The following is a 20,935-nucleotide window of genomic DNA, read 5'->3' as shown; positions in this document are numbered from 1 at the left end:
GTTATCCAGCCCATCACAGGAGATAAGCTCAGAGGACCGCAGCTCTCACCACTTTGGTCTGGTCACAGAGGAAGTGCCCTGGGTGACCTCCCCCTGAGAAAGGCCTCCCCAGCATTGCTGCAGGCAGCACGTTCCCATTGCCAACCCCATTTTCCTTCACGCTGCTCTTTTGAAGCATTTTTGTAGTTCCCTCTCCCTGCAACCATGCTGTTTGTGGTGCCACGCAACTTTTCACGACCCGAGTTGTGAAGGCAGCCCTGTTCGTAACTGTTTGTCAGCCACGTAGGTGCGTCCCAGGGCCCACCAGACACCCAGCACCCTCAGTGGGGACGGGGAGCCACCACAGACGAGCCAGCAGCAACCACCGGCAGCCCCCAGGCCCCGAGGAGTAAGGGGCCTTCACCACCCCCGAAGACCCTGGTGCCCCACCGGCTGCCTACACTGCCGCTCTGCTGCACCCGGGCCCCACGAGAGACCGGGGCCGCCATGCCGGGGGCTGTCCGGGCCCTGCCCGCAGCGCTGGGGCCAGCAGAGCAAGGCGGGCCCGGCTCCACCTCAGCGACCCCCTCCGCCCCATTCCCGCCATTTTCCCTCAGCGGCGCCGGACCCGCCCTTTAAAGCCCCCGCAGGTCCAACCGCCGCCCCTCCCTCGGGCTGCTCCAAGCCGCTGGGGTGGCGGGGACCCCTCGCCCCGCTCCGATCGCGGACGGATGGCGCGGCGTTCCCGCCCCCCGCGGAAGAGTGGTCAGGCCTGGTCACGTGGCCCGGCGGAGCCTCCTGCCCCATTCCAGCGGGCGCGGGGGGCTGAGGGCGCCGCGTGCCGCCGGGGGCCGCCAGGGGGCGCCGCGCGGCGACGGCAGGTGCGGGGCGGGGCGGGGCTCGGGCTCTTGCGCGCGGGGCTCGGCGCGCGTGGAGGGGTGGGCTGGGCGGTGCACGCACGTACGCGCGCGCATGCGGTGCGCGCGGGGGTGTCCTCTTCCCCTCCCCGCGGCGCGTTTTGGTTCCCGCGGCCCTTCACGATCCGCCGTCGCGCGTGGCGACCGTGACGAAACGCCGCCCTCGTAGCCCCTGAGCGGCGCCGGCTGTGCGGGCTGGGCGCTGCCTCCCCGGGTGTCGGTTCAGCGGCCCGTGGAGGTGTTCGTCGAAGCGGCTGCGTCGCCGGTTCACATCCCTGTTTTTCCCCCAAACGCGCGTGTCCCCCACGCCGCCACGCTCTCCCCCGTGCACACGCGCTCGCCCCTCGCTGTGGGGCCCTGGGCACGGAGAGCGCTCCTGGCTCGCCTCGCTGGGGCGCAGCCGCCTCCTGTGGAATCCGCAGGGTTGTCAATGGGAACGGTCGGGCGTGGGGTTTTTTCCGTGGCTTAAACGGGGTGAAATCCGCCAGCCGCGTCCGGCGGCAGGGACGGCGTGGGCTCGCGGGGCTGGGCGTCCCTCCGCTCTGCCTTCTGTGGGAAAAGGGGGTGACGCGCTGTCCTCGCGGTGCCGGCAGCGCCGTCCGTCCGTGCGTCGCTTGGACGGGCTGTGCCGAGTCTGGGGAGCTTCGTGCGCTCGTCGCCTGAGGTGCTGCGGGGAGGATGCAGTGGGGGGACGATGCTGGTCAGGTGTTAATGGGGTCTCGACCCGCCTGGTGGTACTTGGTGTGGCATCAAGGCAGTCGGTTTGCAAAGCCCTTCCCAGAAAAGCAACGAGAAACCTTGCACCGCAGAGCTCAGTGGTCTCCTGACTGCCTGGAGGGTGTTTATTTTTGTCATTCAAAGGCAAGCATGTGTTTCTCTTCTATCCTGCTACTTCTGCAACTGCCTACTGGGGATTTTAAATTATTTTTATTATTTTATATTTCATTTATGTCTGGAGGCTCGTTCATGCTAGAGTCTGTACAAACACATTGTCCTTCCTACTGAGTTTACAGTCTAGGCAGACAATGGATGAGAGAAATTAAGTGTTAACGGCCCCATTTTATAGCTTGGGAATTGAGACCTGCTGTTCCTCAGTGTTTGGTCTAGGATCATGTGGGGAATGTGTAGGCAAGCTGGGAAGGGAACCGATCCCAAGCTTCTCTTTGTGCTGAGGCATTCAGGCTGCTATTTCTTCAGAGCCTGGGATGAAGAAGTGATCAGGACTCGTTGAAACAGGGAGGAATTGGTTCACAAAGCCATGCCACACCAAGTGCTCTGCTCAGGAAAGCAAGCCCCAAGGATGGAGGCAGAGCATGGGGTAGGAAAGCTTAGGAAAGCACCAAAGTGACTGGAGAGCTGGTGCCAGGTCAGGGGTGGTTGACAGAAGCCCTGGTACAGCTTGGCTTTGCACTGCTGTCCAGAGCCTGTCAAACGTGGAACCAATGCTTTTAAATGTTTACTTTGCAGGGAAAGCTGGCAGATGCGCATTGTCCAGAAGCACCACAGCAGTGGAGAGTGCTTCACCTGGGAGAGGAGGCTCCAGAAGATGGGAGTGTGGCAGGTAAGAGGTGGGATGACCTTCTGCTCGAGTCCTTCAGCATCACTGCATTTGCTGACAGCATCAGGAATTGCTTAAGGATTACCTTTACTGAAATGAAAGCTGTGGGAGCAGGTTAGAGTCTTTCTGCAGCTGGAAGAAGATCAGAGCAGAGACAAACAGGGTCACGCCGGTCCCTGCTGCCAACCCACTGAAGTCCTGTTGTCTCAACAGCTTACCTTGCAGCGCCTGTGCCCGCACCTGGGTGCTTGACTGACGTCAGTGATAAAATCCACATTTCCTGAGCGGCGGTAGGACTCGTGCTCAAAATGTGACCTTGGCTGCTCTATGGGCAGACCTAGCGTAATCCTCAAAGGACGTTGCTGGTCTGTCCTACCGTAGCAGAGTCTGGTGCACAAACAAGTTATCATTCTATTTATCATTGTATCACTAATTTTTGGGGGGTCTGCTTGCACATTTTTCAGAAAATAGCAGGAATTCCTTGCCTCTTGCATGTATCCTGATTTTTAATGGTCTTGGAAAATGTCTAGCAAAACATCTTTAAGGCCAAAAAGGGAGGCCTGATTCCTTATCTGTTGCACACATTCTGGTTTGCGGGGGAGAAGTGAGTTGGCAGCATCTCGGAGAACAAAATATTGAAGTGTTTTTGTAAGGGGGTGTGGGGAAACTTTCCTTGATAACAGATTTTCTGTCACTGTATGTTTATTTCTTCAAGGTTTGGGTGGGTGGAGTGTGGGCTGTGGGCTGTATCCCTTTCAGGTAAAAGCCATCTGCATAGGTGGTGCAATCTTTGTTGTTTTTGTTCATTTAACTTCTGCAGAAAGCCACAAAGAAAGGACTTCTTTTCTATGCAAACAGGGGAAAGAGGCATTACCGGAGCCAACCCACATGGAGCCAGGGAGCTTTCAGTTTGCAATAAGCATGTTTGAAGGTGAAATGGAGGTAGCAACTTCTGCTGCCTGTTACGTTTCAGAGCCCTGCGATGCACCCTCCTGGGCTGGTGGATCCCTGCCGTGGATGAGAAGGATGGCATATCGCAGGGTCTCTTCTGGGAGTGAGCACTGGCCGTGTGTCAGGTGGAGGAGTTTTGAAAGCAGCAATTGCCCCAGTGTTAGCCTCCGTTAAAAAAAAAAAAAAAGCATAGAAAGTTAAATTACACCTCACGCGTATTGGAGGAGCATAGAAGTGTAGGCTTCACAGGAAAGGCATCTAAGGGGTTTGACCCCCCCACCCCCCCAAAATGAGTGGCTGAAATAAGCATGTTTCTTCACTATGTGATAATTACTCTAATTCTGTAAGTTTTCATGTGCATTTTTGCTGACAAATACAAGAATTGCTCCGTAATATAATGCCAATAATTTGCTAGTATGCTGGGTTTTGGGGAAATAGAAACTCTCTAGCAGTTAGCACAGGTACCATCTGCTGTGGAAGTTTCTGTTCTAACTCCTGACAGCTGTGGCTTTGCTAGGGTGCAAAATTTACACCTCTGCTAAGTTTGTTCTCACCTGCATAACAGTGACTAAGTCTTTGAGTCATCAAGCGAGGCCTCGCTGAAATGCCAGGATCTTTTCTTGGTTCATCTACAAGAGCTTGGGTGCTAAGGCTGTACACTGTTTCATAGTGACTTGGGAGCAGCGCAGGGCTCAAGGAATTTGGCTCATTGTGGGGTTTTGTAGAAGTTGTGGTTATGCTCAAGCAACCAGTTTTCACAGGGCTGCTGCCAAAGTGCAGGTTCCGGCGCTGCACGTGACGGCAGAAATTGAGCTCTCCATGCGTTAGATTGGGGAGTGATCAAAAAACAGAATGAGGCCTTGTGGGGAAAAATGTGCGTTTGTAAAGTTCATTTTAAAAAAAGCTTCTTTTTTTCAGCTGCCTGAAAATCACAGCTCCCTCGCTCGGGAAGGGGCTGCCCTCTGCTCATGCTGCTGCTCACGCAGCTGAACTCTTAAGCAGCTGCAGCGTAGTTTCCTGCAGTGTCGTAAGTGGCAGGAGGTGACTGGAAAAGGCCGTTTATGTTTTTCAAAGTCGTCTAGGAAATTGGGGTACGAAGCTAGTGGAAGGTGATACACGGAAGACGTCATTTTTATGGGAAGATGTGAGAAACATTGTGAAGTTTAGCATTTAAAATGGATTATTTAAATCACATGGAAAAGGCATGGGCAGTCTGATTCAGAGGTCAAAATAAAGCGAATCAAAGCCATTTTAAAATTTCCTACAGAGGACTTTAATATGATTCAACTAATACTGTTTGAACCCATGCCTTTATTTCAGGGGTAAGTTTTCCTGAGTTTTTGCTGGAGTCCCGGCTTGGTGGGTGCAGGGTACAGCGTCTGCGGTGGAGCATTTCTCAGCCTTTCCCACATGGTGTCAGCATCTCTCAACCAGAGGGCTGTGGTTGGTCCTCTTTGCTTGCGGATTTACCCGGGCCGTAAGCAGACATCAGAAGTTTGGCTGGGAGCCTTCTCCCAAGAAGAATGTGCTTTTTCATCTCCTGGGTGACTGAAGGCAAGAGGAGAGGAGAGCAGCTTGGAGGGAAGGACGCGGAGGAGATCATGTCCCTGCTCTCTTAAGAAATCACAGCTTTCTGTCTCCGCTCTCTGCGGGTTACTGGTGCTGTGTAATGACAGCAACCAAAAGAGGACTGTGACCGTGAACTTGCTCTGGATGTGCTGTGGGTCACTTGGAGCCCAGCTGGGCTGTTGTGTCTTTACAGAGGTTATCACCTCTGGGCCAGAGGGTGTCACCCCCTGACCTGGGGAGGTTGCCAGTGCATTGTGAGAGTGCTTTCTGTTCCCTGTCTTTGCATATAATCTGTATTTTTTGTCTTTAGATAGCTTCCCCTCGCAGGAAGGAGAAGGTGTTTTTGTCTTGGTTACTAGTCACTGGAACTTCATTTCGTAGTGAGTTTCAGGCCACGTGCCGTGACCGACAAACTTGACACGCGTCTGCAGGAGGAAATGCCTTCTGAGGAAAGACTCTTTTTGTATTGCTGATTATAAAGGGAATTAATTTCCAAGCTGAAGATCACCGTTACTGCTTGGCAAGGAGATACCGCCCTCCTTCCCACCGTGCCGTACGGGATCTGTAAGGCATGGCCAGTTGTCAGAGCCAGGAGGTGTCTCAGACACATCCAGGGTCCTCTTTGCTTCTGCTTCTCCTGCTCCTCTCCCACCATGCGTATCTTGCGTGGCTGGAGGGAAGGTGTAATGTCAGTCGTGCAACACATTTGAGACACGGCTGGGTTTTGACTGCTCCTAACGGGCCGGCTAGACCGTGATCCTGAGGGAGATGTTACCACCGTGGTGCCAGTCAGCAGGCTGTGGAGCAGGGACCCGTCTGCTCAGGTTGAGCTGGTGCAGACCACGTTGTGATGCCCTGCGTGCTCCCCGCCGTAGCTTTGGAGCAGGTCCCTGGGGTGGGCGTGTAGCAGAAGCCCTAAGTCGCCAGAGAGGAGCAGCTCTTCTGCAGAACTTGTGTCTTGTTAGTTTATCATCTCCGTGCCCTCTTGTGCAGGAGCGGCAGTGGCCCCGGTGCTGGGGCAGGAGAGCTGCGCGGCACGACTGCGGTGCTGCGGGACGATGCTCCGCCATCTTCTCAGGCACAGGGCGAGACGGCGTGGCGGGTGCACGTCCAACGGCCGCGGCCCACGTAATGCCCCAAACAGGATCCCCAGCTGAGGAGGCAGGCTCCGGCGGCGTTTCGTGTTTTGCTTGTGATGGCGTGGAGACCTTTTCTGTTGTTTGTTATCGGCAGCACGCTTCAAAACAGCCTCCATGTCTCCGGCTGCACGCCTCTCGGCTGTTTGTGAGGTTGTGCAGGCGGCGCTGGCACGTGAGGGGTTGCTCATTTGTAGATGGGTGTGGAGGCCCGCCAGAAGCTGCTGGCAAATAAAGGCGTTTTGATGAGTCTTGTAAGGATCTGGTTACTTGCCAGGTCTGCTGCAATCCCACCCAAAGCCCGGTGGAAGCCACGTCTGTTGGGATGCGGCTCTGCGACATTCAGTGACCCTCATCCGCTGCATGCGGTCGGGTCATGACATTGGAGCAGAAGCACTGTAGCTACCTGTGACCCTCCAGCAAGGCAGACGAGTACTAACTGTGAAAGTGTTAAACCTCTTCAAAGGAGTCTTGTGCAACTCCTTGTTGAAGAGCAGGGCTGAGCTGCAGAGTGGCAATTGCTGCTGGCTGTGTTAGTCATCCAGAAAGAGACTTGTTTTTCCTTCTCCCCCTCCCTGCCCTGGCACAGGGGTAGAGATTCTTTCTCACTGCGTAGCGTGGCCAAAACTTAGAAGAAGAAACATGTTATCTCCAAGGGAATCAGTCAACTCTCCCCTAAAAACATGAGCTTGTATTTGTGCAGCTCTGGTGGCGAGATTTTGCTCCGGTGGTGTTGCATTTTGCTGCGATAGCCCCCGGAGCCTGAAACCAGTTCTGCTGGGGAACCTGTGCAAAAGTGCACGCGTGTGTGCATTCACACCTCATTCCACATTAACGTTCGCATGTAGATGGGTGATTCCCTGCAAATAAGATGCAAAGCGGTGGGTATACTACGCAAACCTGCAAGGTTGTGCTGACTACTTGTGCTAGTTACACCGATAAACCAGAGAGAGCGGAGGCCTTTGTACCCGCCAGTCACCATCTGCGGTGGGGTGGTGTGCTCCTGCTGCAGGGGGGAATATTTACTTTACTTTTCTTGTAATTAAAATTGGTAAACCAGAATGCTTAAATTTCTGGACCGCAAGAAGGCCTGCGGGATCAGGATCTGAGGGAGTCACCAGTGATATCTTGGTCAGACAAAGGTTTTTTGGATGTTCAACCTGGCACCTTCATTTTCAGACAGTTGTATGGGAAATAGGTTGCCTTTTGTTGGGCGTGTGAAATGTAAAAGCTCTAGTGTCTCTTGGAAATGAAGGCTTGAAGGAGTCTTTGGAAAAGGCACTTTGACTTGTGAGTCACTTCTGCTTGCGAAGTTTTTGGTTTTTACTACCTGGTTAGTTAAGAGCACTTTAAGAGCACTTTTTCCTTCTCTGGAGCATTCAGCCACTTGGAGTTTGGTTGTTATATGAGTATAAACCAGGACATAGTCCCAGAGGAGCGCAGCTTTTGAGTTTTACACTGCTGTGTAGCCTTCAGGACAGGTGGGGACTGGAAAGTAGCTGCATTTGTCACTGTCCTGTCACTGCGTGGGGCTCTGCAGCAGTTCTGGGGTTCTTTGAGCCTTAACAGACACCTACATGAAATCCGTCTGCTCTTGTTGCAAACCCAGTAAAACTCTCAGCACCTAGGGGAGAACATACTAGGTGGTTTCTCTTTCCTGTGCTTTTTCAGAAGTATACTTGGTTGCATGTGCATAGCCATTGGGATTTTACCTCCTCTTCTCTCTCTTATGTTACATAACATCAAAAATTCGTACCAGCTCCCAAGGTAATGCAGAGGCTTTTCATGAAAGGTCCTTTTGCTTTCAGTGGGTTTTAGTTCATGCTCCTAGTTAAAGAAGAAGGAACTAGAGTCGATGGGAGAAGTTCTGATTTTGGTACAGGGCAGTGTGTGCAGAGTCTGAATCCTGGAAGGCCTTTTGAACTGTTGTACTGGAAATTATTTGGTCTTTTCTTATCCTGCAAGATGATTCTAGACATTAGAATTGTCCTTCAGTCACAGGAATTTCCCAATAAAGCACATAATCACTCAAGAATTAGGGTTTTGTGCAACAGTGCTCATCAGCAAAGAAAGTAAATATCTGCTTGCTATCTTATTTTAGACAATTGAATTAAAAAAAACAAAGCAGCAGGAAGGGAAGTTAGAGTTTCGGTTCCTGCAAGCTGAAGATTTGCATGGGTTCAGCAATGACAAATATATGAGATCATGCCTAGATTGGCTCTGCATCTGCCATGCATGTGGTGAAGGTGAACCGAAAGTCTTCATACTTGTTAAGACCTGAATAAGATTTTTGCAATGAGCTGTAGCAGTGACAGGTGTTTGTTTAATATCAAGAAGATTTGACTCCCTGCTTGGGTAATACTCTTAGCTCTGTGAAGAACTGGGGTCTTACTGAAAGACGAAAGTGAAAAATAACTTTCAATGCAGGTTGGAGATAGGTTAGCCTGCTGCCCAGAGCTGTGCGTGTGCATACTTGAAAACTTGCAATTTCTACAAAATCTAAACACGTGAGGTCGTCTTTCTGGTTTCAGCGAGAGGGCGGGAAGGTTCCCATACATGGTATTAGTAACAGAGGTAGGTACACTCCTGTTACTACATTTTATGTCTATTTTAGCGCTTGGGGAGGAAGTGCAGCATTGACTCAGGTCACTGAGGAGCAGAGCTAGGGATACGACCAGTATTTTCTAAGTCTTGTCTGAAGTTTTAACCGTTGGATCAGACTGATCTTCCTTCCCCCTTGCGGTACCACTACTGGCAACATGCAAACATTGAAGCTACCTTGGCCATGCATCCTTTGGGTGGAACTGCGCAGTGCCAGTCCGAAGGTTCATGCCAGCACAAAGGGGCAGTCAAGCAGGAAAAGGCCTGATAGAGAGCAAATACTGCTAGGTGATCTTTTTTTTTTTCCTCCTTTAGTCGGCCACCTTCTTTTTTTCATCTTCTTCCATCTTTCTCATTCTTACCTTTTTGTACTGTGCATTTGGCTATTGATACAGATCACCACAAGGAATAAATTGCCCATTTTGGGAAGTGCATCTAAGAAAAATTCAGCAAACCCCTGTTAAGATCCTATCCCTTTGTGTATCTTCTGTTTTTATGGTCAGCCACATTTGAAGCTAGAGAGTTATTCGATATGTTACACGTCCATTCTCTTCTCTTTTCCAGCCCCCCCAAAGCATACTCTTACCACACCGGGGGCTGTAAGGTGGTCTAGTAGTGGACTGTGCTGCTGTCATTAAATGCAGCATGATGCTGTTTTTCTAGTTATTTTTCCTTATATTCCAACTGTGTGTTCTGGTCCTGTCCTTTGTGCCAAGAGTAGGCTCTGAGCTGGTCCTGCCACCTTCTAATCCACCAAAAGTCTCTACTTTTCAGTCTGGTCAGGCCCTTTGATCTAGTTGCTTTGAGGTTAGGAGGCTGCTTGTGATGATAGAAACAAGGAGCAGCTGAGGTCTCAGCTGACTTCAGTTTCCCCAGATCCATCTCAGGTAGGAGGGGAGAAATCTCTCCCCTTGGAGAGAAAACCTACCACTGGAGGTGGCCCCCAGGCAAGGCAGCTCTGCTGACAAGCTGGGGAGGAAGAGAATTGGCTGCGCAAGAAGTTCTCCCCTGAGATCTGACGCTTTCACGCCCGGAGCAGGAGTTTGGGTTATTTTTCCATATAGAAGAAGATGTGAGGAGAGGAAACCATAGCCCACTCTCAGCTATTCTGATGGTTGCAGCATGCCACCACCCTTCCTCATCACCCACATGCATTATTTTTAGGGTTTGTTTGCCTCGCTTAACTCCAGCTCATTCTTTCTTAGGGTGACAAAGACTTCCCTCCCACAGCTACCCAGGTGGCACATCAGAAACCACAGCTGTGCCTGGAGCAGCTTCCCCTTCGACTGTCACGTTAATCAGTTCGTTCACCAGCAAGTGATGGGAAGCAGTGCCTGGGACAGCACAAGAAGGGAGAGGACAAACCAATGTCTGCGCTGAGATGGATGGGAGCAACTGCATTTAGTGAGGCCTCATTCCAGTTTACCTCCTCCTAATTCCAGTTTACCTCGCGCCCAGCCCAGATCCATTGGGCGCTGAGGGCTTTTAAACCGTAACTTAAAAATACACACTAGCACACGTGCATGGAAAAAGAACTGGCAGGGAATGAGAAATGATGAGCGGTGATACTTTATTTGGAGCAATAAGGAGTCCAGGGCTTCTGAGCGATGAAGAGGTTTCCCACAATGACTTGGAGAAGGGCTTGCAGGAACCACCTGGAGTCTGCATGACTGTGACTAGGTGGTGGATGTCTCTCCTGCTTTTGATGTGGTTTATTGCACACCGGTGGCCCCTTTCTGTAACAAGGGCCAGGTTTTTTTAATTGACATTTTAAAGAAGATTTAAAAGGGAAATTGGCCCTAGTCTCTCAGGGTGCTGTGAAAGGAAGCCTCTTTTTCTGTCTTGCTGGTAAAAGGTACTAAAATGGATTAAATCTGTCCTAGAAATGCACCTTTTTTTCCTGTAACAGGTTCTGTGTAATTTGGCTGGGATATTTGTGGCCTAAGGTGTGATGTGGGGTGGTTGCTTGGGCTGAGTTTTACTGGTTTAAATTAAGGTTGTAAGTTGGAGCCTCTGTTTTCTTAAAATTCAGGAACTTTCCTGTTCAAAAGCTTGGCTCACAGTCACCTCTGAGAAGTACAGGCCATTTTTAAAAGCATGGTGGCTTTCTGCAAATCCTGGGTTCTGTTTCATATTTTGTATGATCTGGTTCAGAGTTCCTGTTTCAGCAGGCTGCATCTCTTGCACAAATGAGCCCCTTGGACTCAGGGCAGTTGAGACATCTGACGTAGTTGTGGTAAGCAAGACCTAATGTTTATTTAAGGAGCCTTGGGTTTAGGCTGTCATTATTTAGAATGGTATTGTGGTGCTATGGTCTTGAGATGCTCCGTATCACTGCTTGAACTTCTGGGCCGGATGCTGAAACTAGCCTAATACTTTCTTTCTAGGGAGAAAACATGAGACATGCATTGTTTAGTGAAAGCAGAAATGGTCCTTAGTTTTGGCACTCAAATACCAAGCTTCATGTATTCTGGTTTTCTTTGAGGTTCCTTCCTCTTTGATTCCATGGTTGCAATTATAAGACACTTCTTGTAAAGGCTATTGATCATCCCTGTGTGCCTTGAGGCATAAATTAACTGGGGAGGTCAGGAAGAAATGTTCTGTGCGTGTTAATCATGCTACATTGGCCTGTTTGAGTTGCAGAGCTGGATTAGATAGGCAGCTCATCTAAAATAGCATGACAATTACTGCTCTTACATTGTATATAGGTGTTCTAGCCACCAGAGCTGTGGTCACTGCCTCCCTCTGTGTGCAATTTGCACAGTAATATGGTATTTCATTACTGACTTTTAAAATTTAAAAGTCAGCAATAAAATGTTACAACATAAAGACTTTTCACATAAACATTGATAAGTAGCCATCAGGTATATTCAGTAGTGGAGCAGTGTTAAGGCAGTTGGGTTAATGGTTAAAGTGAAGGCTGCTACTTAATCTATTGATGACTTGTTTACTGAATAATTCCTCAACAGATGAAGTAAACCAAATTTTTTCTACTTTAGTTTATTTTACATGCTCTTTTTCCTGCAGGGCAGTACTGACACGAAGCTAGGCTGATCAACAAACAGCTCTTGACAGGACCAGAAGGATACGATATGAACTATTATGATACATAAAAGATATGTCCTATGGAGGAAATGCAATGGAAAAACAAAGGTACTTTTAAAAAAATTGTTATAATTTATTTTCCACAAATGGCAAAATACAGTCAGTTTTCACACTTCAGTGAGGAATCTTGAGTTAGGATCTTAGGCCAATGTTAAGATGATTCATCTAAATAAGTGGCCAATTTGTTTTGCCCGTTAAATTTATTTTTTTTAAAAAAGCCATGCAGTCTGAAGTCACTGCTGTCTTGTTGAGGAGGCACCAGATGCAGCTGTCCCAGATGATGCTTTTAGTATTTCATTTGTATGGAAGCAGCTGCATGTTTTCATATTTAGAATACCTCTAGTCAATAAAGACCTGAAGACTTCTCAGTTTGTAGAAGGGGAATGGCTTTTATCAAATGGGAGACAAGTACAATTACATGTTTTGGTGAAGCAATTTCCTTGCTAGAATAAGTTAGGTGAATGTATTTTGCATAAAAAGTTTTAGTTAAAGCAGTGTATTTTCAGGGTACATTCATGTACATACTTAACTTTTTCTGTGTAAAGCAGCTTTAACATATATGAATATACATTAAGAATATATTGTTACTGATGAAGAAAACTAAAAAGACCCTGTATTATGGGTGTTCCTTGCTCTGGCAAAGTTCTCGTTAGCCGAGTGTCTTTCCTGAGTAAGGACTATAGGAACAAACCAAGAACAAATAACTATTCAGTGTCAGTTGTAACCCCCCATTTCATATAACAGAAGCAGCACTTCTGTACATGTTACATGGGCATTATAAAAGAAAATGCGTTAAACGGTTGCATAGGATTGTACTTCAGCATAGACAGGTAATGCGGAGCGGAATGTGCTTTCTTCCTGAATCCCAGCTCTCGACAAAATCCCATACCCCAGAGCCACGTGGTTAATGAAGAAGAATTTATTTCATTATGATAGCAGCTAGCTATATAACTGGCAACACTGTCTCAAAACCATCTAATGGAATTCTTTCCTTGAAAGGTTGATTTTTAATTGTCATGTCTCTAAAGCAATGTTTTTCGACCTATGATCCAGAGAGTTCCCTGTATCACTCCTAATGGATCCACGTGTGGTATTGAAAAGAGTATAAATGGCTTTTTAGTAAGTGTGTTTTGCTCTGCATGGCTCTGAATGTCCACTGGAACATGCCTTACAGTTTCCACAAAGCTGTTCAGCTGCTGCTCTGGAGGGTGAGGCTATGTACCTCTGCTGAGTTAGCCTGCTCCTGTCCAGCACCAAGAGCAGTACCTGGCCAAGACCTTTCGCCATTGACGTCTGGCTCTGGGGAGACCTGCGCGCTATGGGGATTAGAGCATACAAGTCAGTAACAGATGCACAAACAATTGCAGCAGCTCTTCCCCAGTTGACATTCAGATGTCTGAGGACGGCAGTTCCCAGGGTATTCATCTGTCGGTAGGAATCTTCTCTCTTCTAGTAAATGCACCAACTGGCATTACATTCTGGGCTTCTTTTCAAGGTCTTATTTTACATGACAATAATCTGTTGTTCAGCTGCCATGTTCCTTTCAAGTACGTGACCCTGGCAGTAATCTTCAGCACGTGACTGTCCTTTGCATTTAAATCAAACCACAGTGAATGGCATCTTTATTAGCACTGACAGTATGAATGCAAAACACATTTTCAATAGCTTATAAGTGAAATACATATCTGACTTAAAAGCCAGCTGCTGAAGTCCTTCTAGAAAGACATGTTGATCGAGAGGGGAGAAGAAAACCCACATTCTTGTTTATCTCTTGAGGTTGGCAAGCAATAGCACAGAAGGCTCACACGTGTATGTGAAAATTGGCAGACTGTGTCTGCAGCAGCCAATAAAGCTAGGTATGAGCAAGCTTCAGATACTGGTGGACTGAAGTGTTTGGACCATGGGTGTTTTGCCTTAAGAAATGCATATGGATTTGCCCTGGGCTTGAATCTTTAAAATTCTGAGGATTCTGGCACCAGTCCACTAAAACACATGCTTTATATCAAGTGAATGAGTAAAACAGTCCCTCAGCATGTCAGGAGTAAGGATGACATTGGGCCAGGCTGGATGGCTGAGTGATAAAAATGTATTTTAAGCACCTGGCTGAATTGGTGCAAAGTGTCTGTTTCTTAGTTCAAGTTTGTATGTTTGGTGATTGGAAAGACATCAGTTATTTGGAACTTGTAACTAACTTGTCTTTCTGCAAAAAGTTTGAATCTAAACTGTGCTAGCTAACCCTGCATCAGCCTTGTGCAGGCAGATGCCCTTTTAGAAGCTAAAGGAGACTTTATTTCCGGAGTGGAGCAGCATTTCTAAAGAATTCAAGTCAATGTTGGGACGGAATAACTTGCAGTCCTTAGGATGCTCCTTCTTTATAGGTGAAACACCAGATATAGGCAGAAGTGAAGTAGAATTTGTACTTTTCCTAACAAACATATGAGTTGCCACAATTATATACAAAGTTATTGAAATTATGTATATCATATGTATGGATTTCGTATTACTTACGGAAATTTCTGACTTTTCGTGGGGGAAGGCAGAGCAGAGAGTTGTGTGCTAGCATACTTCACAGCTTCTGTTAATTTGTATTATATTGGATTAAGCTTGGAGCCTGAGGCTGCTGGTGCTGTTTTGTCCTGAAGACTGAATCAGTGCAATGGGCATCATTTTTGTAGGTATGGAAGAGCAATATGTAGTCTTGGTAAAAGCAACATTCAAAGCAAGGATGATGCTCTTGGAAGTTCAGCTCTAAAACAAGCAAGTCTGTTGCACAAATGTCTGTTTGTCTTGGTATTTGTTGCTTTTAGGGAAAATGTTCTATTTTGAGCATTACTCATTTTGACTAGGAAAGACTAAAGGTGAAATGACGTGATATGTTCTAGACTCACTGGTCTCCCTCTCCCTTACTTTGCTATTAGTCGCAGCTTTATTGAAGTCTCTCCATCCACGAGAGTGTTGGCTAGCAGGGCTCATTGCCTGAAATATGGGGAGGCTCCTGGGTTTTCCTCTTACAGCTGTCTTTCCTACAGTAGTGGCAGGTCTCGCTCTACCAGTAATTCAGAACAGAGGAAGTGTACAAAACAATTCCAGCTCGGTCAAAGTCTGCCTGGAGCTCGGCTCATGGGGAGAAGGTGGTAGTTGTCTCTGTCTCCATGGCAAAGGAAAACCTCTTGCTCTCACGGCAGGTGGACAGCTGCCAGAGGCGCTCCTGGCTCAGGCAGCCCAGCTCCTTCAGAAGCTTGAAGAGGTCGTTGCGGAATTTGACGCCGATGAAGGCATAGAGGAAAGGATTGAGGCAGCATCGGAAGCAGGCCAGAGTGTAGGTCACGTCATCTGCCATGTCAAGCTGCTTGCTCTCCTCACACGAGCTGGTGTGGTTGAAGGCTGAGATGGTCTTGGCCAGCATGACACCATTGTAGGGCAGCTGGAAGACAACAAAGACAATTACCACAGCGATGATGACCTTGATGGCTTTATTCTTCTCGAAGTTGCGGGCCTGGAGTAATGTTTTGATGATGATGAGGTAGCAGACGGACATGACAACTAGGGGAAATAAGAAGCCAAAAACCATCTGGGACACTTTGATGCCAGTGTTGAAGGTCTGCAAGTCGTTAGCGATGATGGAACAACGGGGATGGTTGTCTGAGTTATTTACACCGCTGTGAACTAGCTCGGGGATTGAGAGGATGAAGGCCAGGAGCCAAATGAGGATGCATGTGACCTTGCTAATGAATATCATGCGGGGACGAAAGCGGTGGGCTGAAGCAGCTTGAACAATGGCAAAGTACCTGTCGATGCTGATGGACAGGAGGAGCAGCATCCCGCTGAAGAAACTCATTTTGCAGATGCAATAGACGGCTTTGCAGGCAAACTCCCCAAAAAGCCAGTGCATGGCTGCACTTGTGGCCCAAAACGGGAGGGTCAGCAGGAAAAGGATGTCTGCCAGAGCCAGGTTTAGCAAATAGATGTCCGTCATGGTCTTGAGCCTTTTGAAGTAGATGTAGGTGAGCATCACCAGCCCATTCCCCAGCAGTCCTGTGAAGCAGATGAGGGAGTACATGGCTGGGAGGAAGGCAGCACGGAAGTTACGGACTTCTTCTTTCTCGCACAGGGTCTCGAACATGGTGTAGTCGATGGTTGTGTTGGAGTCATAGTCATCGGTGACGTTGTTCCCGGTGCAGAACTAGAACAGGGAAGAAAAGAAGAGTGTATTGGGACAGGTACTGTGCCCCTCTGTGGCCATCTCGGGCTGTGAAGCAGGCAGGAGTACCCAGCTGCAGAGAAGTCCCAGGGAGTTCCCAAGGGGTGGCTCATGCCAACATCATGAACAGAGTTGGCAAGCTCTCGTGGCTGAAAACATTTCCCATAAGTAGGGTGTGGGGTTTTTTGGGGCTCAAAGCGGGAATTCCATGAGAAATGTTTAGTTTAGTGCTCAGCCGAAGTAACACCTGCAAACTCTCAAACGTGTGGCTGCTTTCCAGAATGTTTCAGGACCCACATACAGCTGTATGTACATAGTCAGCTGTCGGATAAAATGGGGAAAATAATACATCCTTCAGCATTCTCCTTCTCTCAGCAGGGGTAACGTTTCCTCTTGACGGACTGTACTCGTTAGGCATTTTATAACTTCAGTATTCCCTCCCTTCTCCCATCTGAGATATCCCTGTTGCTCACCTCCCCTGCTTGCTTGTGCCAGTGCTAGAAGAGGACTGCAGCGGTTGTCTTTGTAACCAGCAGCAACCTGGCACGGCAAGTGCCGGTGTCCTCCCGCGCTTTCTGGTCCCGCTGCCGCCCCGTGCCCCCCCGCCCCAGCCAGGGCTGAGCCTGCTGAGCAGGGCTGCGAGCAAAGGGCTCCGTGGGAAGACAAAGCCGGAGCCTCCCTGGGCTGTTTTTTTCTGCTAAATTAATAGAGGTGTCAATGAGACCGTGAGGAAATGCAGTGAGCGAAGCAGGAAACTGTTACCGTGCTGGCACGGACACGTTGCTGGTGTCTCATTCAGGCCCCTGCCCCTGATTTAAGTTCTGATTATTCTCGTTTCATCTTCCTACACTGTCATAACCTACAGGGCAGAGTGAGCTTGTGGTATCTCTGCCCTGCTTTTTTTGTGACTTATTAGTCTCCAGTACCTTCTCTTCATTGCACAGAGATGAAAGGTTTCCCCTGGATACCTCTACCTGTTATCACCGAATATCTTAGCTCGCTCTCCATCTCAGGCAGGCTTGGCTTTCACCACATCCTGCCTGCTCTCTGGAGGCATGCCACCAGAAGTGAAAGGGAAAAGAAACGGGCTTGCAAAACTCTCCCTGCTCTGCTGAGCCTCTCGGAGCCCGAGCTGGGGGTCACGGTGTGGTGGAGGCTGCTCCTGTGGTTGTGGGAGCACCGGGGCCGGGTCCACGGTTCAGGAGCTGGTCACAGCACAGCTCGGTGCTTTGGGTTCTCCTTCCTGCTTCAGGTTTACTCTTAGGAGGAACAGGCAGAGGAAGATGCTGAGCCCTTCCTCCTTGGGCACGCCAGCTCTTCAACACTGACCTCAGTTAAAGCCCAGCACTCTGACCAGGTATTTGCAACAAGCTGGCTCTTCGCAAGCACTCAGCGTAGGATGCTCTTGTCTTTCCTGAAAATGCTCATTTTGGTGCTAGAAGGGGACTGGGTTTTAACAGTCCAGGCCATCTTAAAATCGTAGTGTGTGTCATTGTTTTGGTTCTCTCTTTGTCTTCGCTCCTCCTGTTTGTTTTTCCTCTGGCCTCTAGCCCTGCTCTGCTGTCTCACCACCCACCTCCGCGCAGGCTGGATCCTTAGTGTGAGCAGCCATGTCCCCATGCATCTCTGCAGGGCTGTGGGTGGCTGCTTTTTGCCTGTCAGAGTTTTCGAGATCTCTCTTTACCCACAACACAAATGCAGCTGGATTTCAACAATGTTTTTAATGTCTTACCTGAAAAATTAGAGGAAGGCTGAAAACAAGGGTGACCTTTAACTGCTTGCCTATAGAAGAAGGAGACACTGTGTTAGTGTTCATAGTTGAGTGGGGATTTCCACATGATGCTCACTTTGAAAAAGCAGTGGTAGCATACTTGACCATGGCATTTGCAACCCTGCAAAACTCCCCACAGCTGGGTAAACTAAAAGCTGATGAAGATGCTAACAGGATAACCCAGGGTCACATAACAAGTTACTGTCAGAGCACAGATTTAAGTCTTGGGAGTCTGGCCCCTCCAGGTTCATCTGTAAAGGCTGATAGCTAAGGACAGTTAACTCATGCACAGTGTACCTATTTTTATTTTATACTTTTTTTTTCCTAGACAGTCAGCAGCCTGTCTCCTGTGCCTTGTTCTGAGCTGTGAGGGCGTAGCATACTCAACCCACGTAAAAACATACAGCTGTGAGTGCAATAAATTTGGCCCAGCTGTTCCCTGACAGTGCGGTGACTGGACTGCAGAACAGGAAAGCTCTGCTCCCTGCAGGATGTACATGACTGAAGCTGGCTGAAATTTATTGCTTGTCTCTAAATATCAGAGTTGGCTTCTGCTGCCTTTGGATGTGGAGATACAGGATGCTGACAGCTGGGAGGAAAAATTCAGAGCCAGATGTGATAATGGTGAGAGCAATCTCAGACAAACAGCTCTTCCTGCTGTGGTTAGCAGAGGCATAGAAGTCAGTGAAAGCTTTCTCTTTGCTCTATTTAAAGCTTGTACCAGCATCTACCTTGGGCAGTTACGACTGAAAGTTGCTCAAGCTAGAAGGTGATGTGGCAACTGTGAGAAAGCCCTCACCTCTGTCTCTTCTGGCGCAAGCAGAAGATTTGTCCTTCCTTGAGGGAGAGTTGGCATCAGCTGTCATCAGTTGGCATCAGCATCCCTGTCATGCTGCTCATCCTAGGATGTCTCTCTAGGCATTGGCTAGTTCCCTGCGCTGCAGCCCCTCACTTCCCTGATGATTATCTGGTCCAGGGTCACTGAGCAAGGCTCGGGCAGAGGCAGGAGATGCCTTTGGCTCCAGCTGCCTGTTTCTTTCAGAGAGTATGGCTTTCTCCCTGTGGATAAGCCTGTTTGTTCATAAATTTGGCTGATTCCTTTGCCCATCTTGTGCTTAGCAGTTTATTGTACGCAGCTCTGTTCTGTTTCTTTGCAGAGCCCCTTTGCACCCTTCCCTTCTCTGCCGCTCTCCTGTTCAGGTCTTGCACTGGACCAGGATGGTGAACTTCCACTACTTCAGGTAATTGCAACTGTTGCACCAGTATCCCCACTTTGTCACGTGCAATAGCATCATTAATAACAGAAATAGTTACTTTTGGTATCTGTGATTGGAGAAGCTTGTTTATGTATGAGTGGGTGAGAGATCCTCAGCGACATGTGAAAAAACCCTCATACTTCTGATCCCCAGAGCTGTATGTGAGCTTCCCACTATGTCTTGTAGAAGTTTGTGCCTTGCCTTTCTCCCATATTTTCATCTTTTATACTTATGCAGCTGGGTGCTTATTTATGTTCATACACCCCTCACCTCTGAATCCTCCTGGGGGGACTCTGAAAGGTGTAATAGTGCAGTTTACAGTCAGGAATGGAGTATGCCAAGGTTGGGCTTGAGGATTAAGGGGGACTAAGTTCTGTCTGTATTTTTGGTGTGTCTGATGACTTTCACTTTGATCAGTCCCAGACTGCAGGAAGAGGTTTGGTGACTATATGGTGTAGCCATCTCACCCTTCAAACTGCTAATCTAACTTTTTTGCATATTATACACAGGAAATACACTGCAAGCCCAACCACTTAAACCTGTGTCCTGGTTTTGGCTGGGATAGAGTTAATTTTCTTCCTAGTAGCTGGTATAATGTTGTGTTTTTTAAATTCACCTGCTGGGTGAATTTAAGCAAGCCTAGACTGTAATTGCCCTCCCTGCCTGGGACACAGGCATGGGGTCCCTGACTTCTGCAAAAAAAGCCCAGCCATTGGAGTCTTTAGTCTTCAGTTCCACCTTCTTAATAGCCTGGTTTCCAGGGGACTCCTGGAGTTGGTGCTTATGTCTGCCTGTGCCTGGGTAATAATTACCTCTGCTGGCCCATCTCAAGAACATTGGGCAGGGGCTGAGGCCTCAAAGGCAATTAACTTCCTAGAAGCTGTATAAAAAGGAGGCAGAGGAGAAGAGCCACTCTCAGCCCACAGGGGAAGGGCACCAACCGAAATCTGACTCTGTCAGTGCATTGCTTGGTTTGCAGTTTTCTGTTGCCTCATGCAAAGGACGCGGTGCCGCCTAGTGCCAGGCTGATGCACCAGCTGGCCAGCCCAGGACAATTGCCCCCTAAGAGCGGTACCATCTTCCTCTGCTTTTTTTGCATCTCCCCTTCAAGCCCCAGGACCAGCCCAGCCTTTACTTAATCTGAAAAGTCATGAGCTTGCAGCCCTGGTGAGTTGCTGGTTTTTTCTTTTTTTTTTTTCTTAACACACTGTGAAGTGACTAACGAAATAGAACTGATAAAGTGACTCAACTAATGATCCTGAAACAGTTCAGCTAAGTATCATTCCTTTGAAGATCTTCACGCTATTTGTTTTTTTTCTTCCCTCGGTTGCTGTTTCAAGTGTCTTAAATGTCAAATGATTTTTCAATATAAAAAAAGCTTGCGCTGTTTCTTCTCCTCATTCTGTCCCCCCACCTCAGCTTACGCATTTGCAAAGGCATAACCAGAGAGGCAACGCAGACTTGTGGTCCTCCTGTGTGAGTTTGTTGAGCAAGTCCCTGTGTCACCAGTTTCAGACAGACTGGATGAGACTCCCTTCTCCCTGCAGTGCTCTTAGGGGTCCAGGGCAGTGGCGGAGAGGGAGAAGCAGCAAATGAGTTGCAGAGACGAAATGAGACATACTCTGGAGTTCAATAGGCAATTTTAGGTAGCTTTCTTGACTTTTTCTTTCTTTTTTTTTTTTTTTTCCTCTGGCAGTTCTCTGCTGTGGGTATTTTCCTAAAGTTTTGTTCCTCAAAATATTAAGAAAAAAACCCTCTCAAAAGTCCCCACAAACAGTTGAAATAGAAACCTCATTTTATAAAAAGACAACAAAACCCCATTACAGCAAATGAGTCAGATGTGTTATAAAGCCCCATGTCAGCCCCCATGTCCCTCAGCTGGTGATGCAGT

General features: G+C 48.4%; 1 protein-coding gene and 1 long non-coding RNA gene across 2 annotated transcripts in view; one reads left to right on the top strand and one right to left on the bottom strand.

Annotated features, from left to right (window-relative positions):
* Positions 1–758: 758 nt before the first annotated feature.
* LOC138685931 (uncharacterized) overlaps positions 759–20,935 on the top strand; it is a 31,746-nt gene continuing 11,569 nt past the window's right edge. Inside the window, exons 1-3 of the long non-coding RNA XR_011325305.1 lie at positions 759–860; positions 2,364–2,457; positions 11,739–11,864. This is a non-coding gene — a long non-coding RNA (uncharacterized lncRNA). The remainder of the gene's footprint in view (positions 861–2,363; positions 2,458–11,738; positions 11,865–20,935) is intronic.
* Positions 11,905–16,036, bottom strand: CCR7 (C-C motif chemokine receptor 7). Its single transcript, XM_069786354.1, has one exon. It carries the CDS (start codon positions 15,937–15,939, stop codon positions 14,935–14,937), a length of 1,005 nt encoding a protein of 334 aa, XP_069642455.1. The 5' UTR covers positions 15,940–16,036; the 3' UTR covers positions 11,905–14,934.

Source organism: Haliaeetus albicilla, chromosome 7, assembly GCF_947461875.1.
Source record: "Haliaeetus albicilla chromosome 7, bHalAlb1.1, whole genome shotgun sequence".
Lineage (NCBI taxonomy): Eukaryota > Metazoa > Chordata > Aves > Accipitriformes > Accipitridae > Haliaeetus > Haliaeetus albicilla.
This window is presented reverse-complemented; position numbering and strand designations above follow the sequence as displayed.

Excerpts from the sequence above, each read along its gene's own strand:
- CCR7 (XM_069786354.1), bottom strand. The coding sequence starts at position 15,939 with ATGTTCGAGACCCTGTGCGAGAAAGAAGAAGTCCGTAACTTCCGTGCT.